The sequence below is a fragment of the Erithacus rubecula genome (genome assembly GCF_903797595.1).
Source record: "Erithacus rubecula genome assembly, contig: scaffold_622_arrow_ctg1, whole genome shotgun sequence".
Classification (NCBI taxonomy): Eukaryota; Metazoa; Chordata; class Aves; order Passeriformes; family Muscicapidae; genus Erithacus; species Erithacus rubecula.
The window spans coordinates 31869-34072 of NW_027635717.1; the positions used below are offsets into that span (position 1 = coordinate 31869).

At 60.7% G+C, this 2204-nt stretch overlaps 1 protein-coding gene across 1 annotated transcript; it reads right to left on the reverse strand.

The window, feature by feature from the left end:
* Positions 1–500: 500 nt before the first annotated feature.
* On the reverse strand, positions 501–1526 carry LOC306816474 (uncharacterized protein; the record flags this gene model as incomplete). The annotated part of the gene is made up of 3 exons (XM_079332910.1): positions 1415–1526; positions 997–1055; positions 501–884 (listed from the first exon to the last, which is right to left on the reverse strand). The coding sequence occupies exons 1-3, from the start codon at positions 1518–1520 to the stop codon at positions 501–503; spliced, it is 549 nt and encodes a 182-aa protein (XP_079189036.1). The 5' UTR covers positions 1521–1526.
* Positions 1527–2204: the final 678 nt, after the last annotated feature.

The window sequence follows — 2204 nt, forward strand, 5'->3', positions numbered from 1 at the left end:
TTGCAGAAGAGCTGGATGGAGTGCAGCTGCACGTGGCTGTTGTCCTGGAGGAAAGGAGAAGAGCTCAGCACCGACTAGTCCAGGCCCAGTGGGGCAAACGCCCAAAACTGCCCAGGGCACAAAGTTTCCAGGCAGTGTCCAGTGCCTGTGGGCACAGAGCCTTACGTTTTCAAAGTGTGGCAGGAGTGGCTCAGCCAACTTCTGGGCTGCGGCACTGGGTATCTTGAGGTCTTTTTCCTAGAGCATATGGGAGAGCACAGAGAGGGTCATCTCCACCATCTCTCCATCAGGATCACCCAGCTGCTCCACCAGGTGTTGATACAGGCTGCGTATTCCTCCGCTCTGTGTGCTACACAAAGCTGTGCTGTGAAGCCCTGGAGGGCTGCAGCACCAACAGGGCCCTGGCCCTGCAACCCCACGCAGGTGCCTCAGGGCCCAGAGGCCAGAGGCCTGTGCCAAGGCACTCGGGCAGCTGAAACGGGCACCGCACTGTGCTGGCCTCAAAGGCTGAGGGGGCACAGTGGACGTGGCTTGAGGGACACATGATCCTGGGAGGCCTTCATCCCTGGCCCCAGGGTGCTGACCTGCTGCTGGAACAAATCCAGAGCAGAAGTAGGAATGGCAGTCCGAGTGGGTGTGGGGTCAGTCTTTGAGATGCTCCGTGTGGGGCTGTTTGTGCTGGCCATGCCCTCTGCCTGGGCCGTGCCAGCCTTCACCCTGCCCTCAGCCGCTGCCCTGGCAGAGTTTGCTGCACGTGCAGGGGACGCTGTGCTGGCACCAGGCTCTGCCTGCAGCTCGCTCGGCCTGGAGTTGGGCTGGGCTGTGCCCTCAGTTACTGTGGCCGTGGTATTTGTACGCCAAATGTGCAGGAACCTCCGCAGCACCTGCAGGAGAACAAAGGGCGGGAAGGGAGGGTTGCTCCATGGAGTGCTCCACACGCGGCGCTGGCCGAGCAGGGACAGCAGCCCCGGCCCAGGTGGGGATGGCCGCAGGTACCTGCACAGCTCTGCGGAAGCGGCCACGGTCCTGCTCCTGTGTCCGGTCCTTCCCTGCATCTGGCACAGAGCAAGCACAGCCAGAGCTGAGGGGCCGTGGGAGAGGCTGGAGAACACAGCCCAGCCCTGCACTGCCCAGACAGGGACAGCCCCAGATGGACAGGGAACAGAGCATGGCCCTGGGGGGGCAGCCCTGGCCCCTGTTACATCTCATGCATAGGAATGTTTGCAGGGGATGGGATGGGATGGGATGGGATGGGATGGGATGGGATGGGATGGGATGGGATGGGATGGGATGGGATGGGATGGGATGGGATGGGATGGGATGGGATGGGATGGGATGGGATGGGACGGGATGGGACGGGATGGGGCCAAGCTGGCTGCAAGCACCAGACCTGTGGTCCTGCTCTTCCACTCACCATCCTCCAGTGGCTGCAACTGCTCTGGCTCTTGTGGCTGCTGTGCTGGGACAGCTGCAGGGCCTTTCTTCTTTTTCCCCCGAAACATCTTGAACAGGCTGAGCATTCTGCCTGCCATTCTGCTGTCTGTCCTTGAGGGCACCTTTGAGACAGATGCCTTGGAAAAGCTCTGAGTCACCAAGTGGTGCAGTCTGGCCGTGAGGCCAGCCACAGGAGTAGCACTTGGAGAAAGCTCTGGGTCAGGCAGGGATGAGCTGGCTGTGCGGGGACTCCTCACAGCACGGCTCTCTGTGTCCTTTCCCGTCGCCTGCACCAAGTGCTCTGGAGTGGCTGCGTCACTGCCAGCACCTGTGTGACCGCGTGTCACAAAGGGCTGCTTGGACACTCTGTTCCATTCCATTCCACAGTGACTGCACGTGTCACAAAGAGCCCTTGGATACGCTTCCACGGGCCCTGGGGCTGCCCCCAGCTCACCCAAAGTGCCCCAGGGTCTAAGACAGCTCGGGACACACCCAGACCAACCAAGTGCTCAGGGAAGGACTCTCCACAGTGCCTGGCCCAAACAGCCCAGCTCGCTGCTGGCCCTGGAGCAGAGCAGCTTCCAGCCAGCAAGAGGGAAATGCATCTTGCCAAGAGTTAAAAACATACCAGACAGGGAAGATGGCCTCAGTGTGTGCAATAAAGGCCTTTGAATTTACAGCTCTCTGAGAGACCTTTGGGGCTCTCAGATGGGCAGAGATGGTCCAGCTCACACCTGTGCTCACAGTGGGGGAACACACCCTGCTTCAGG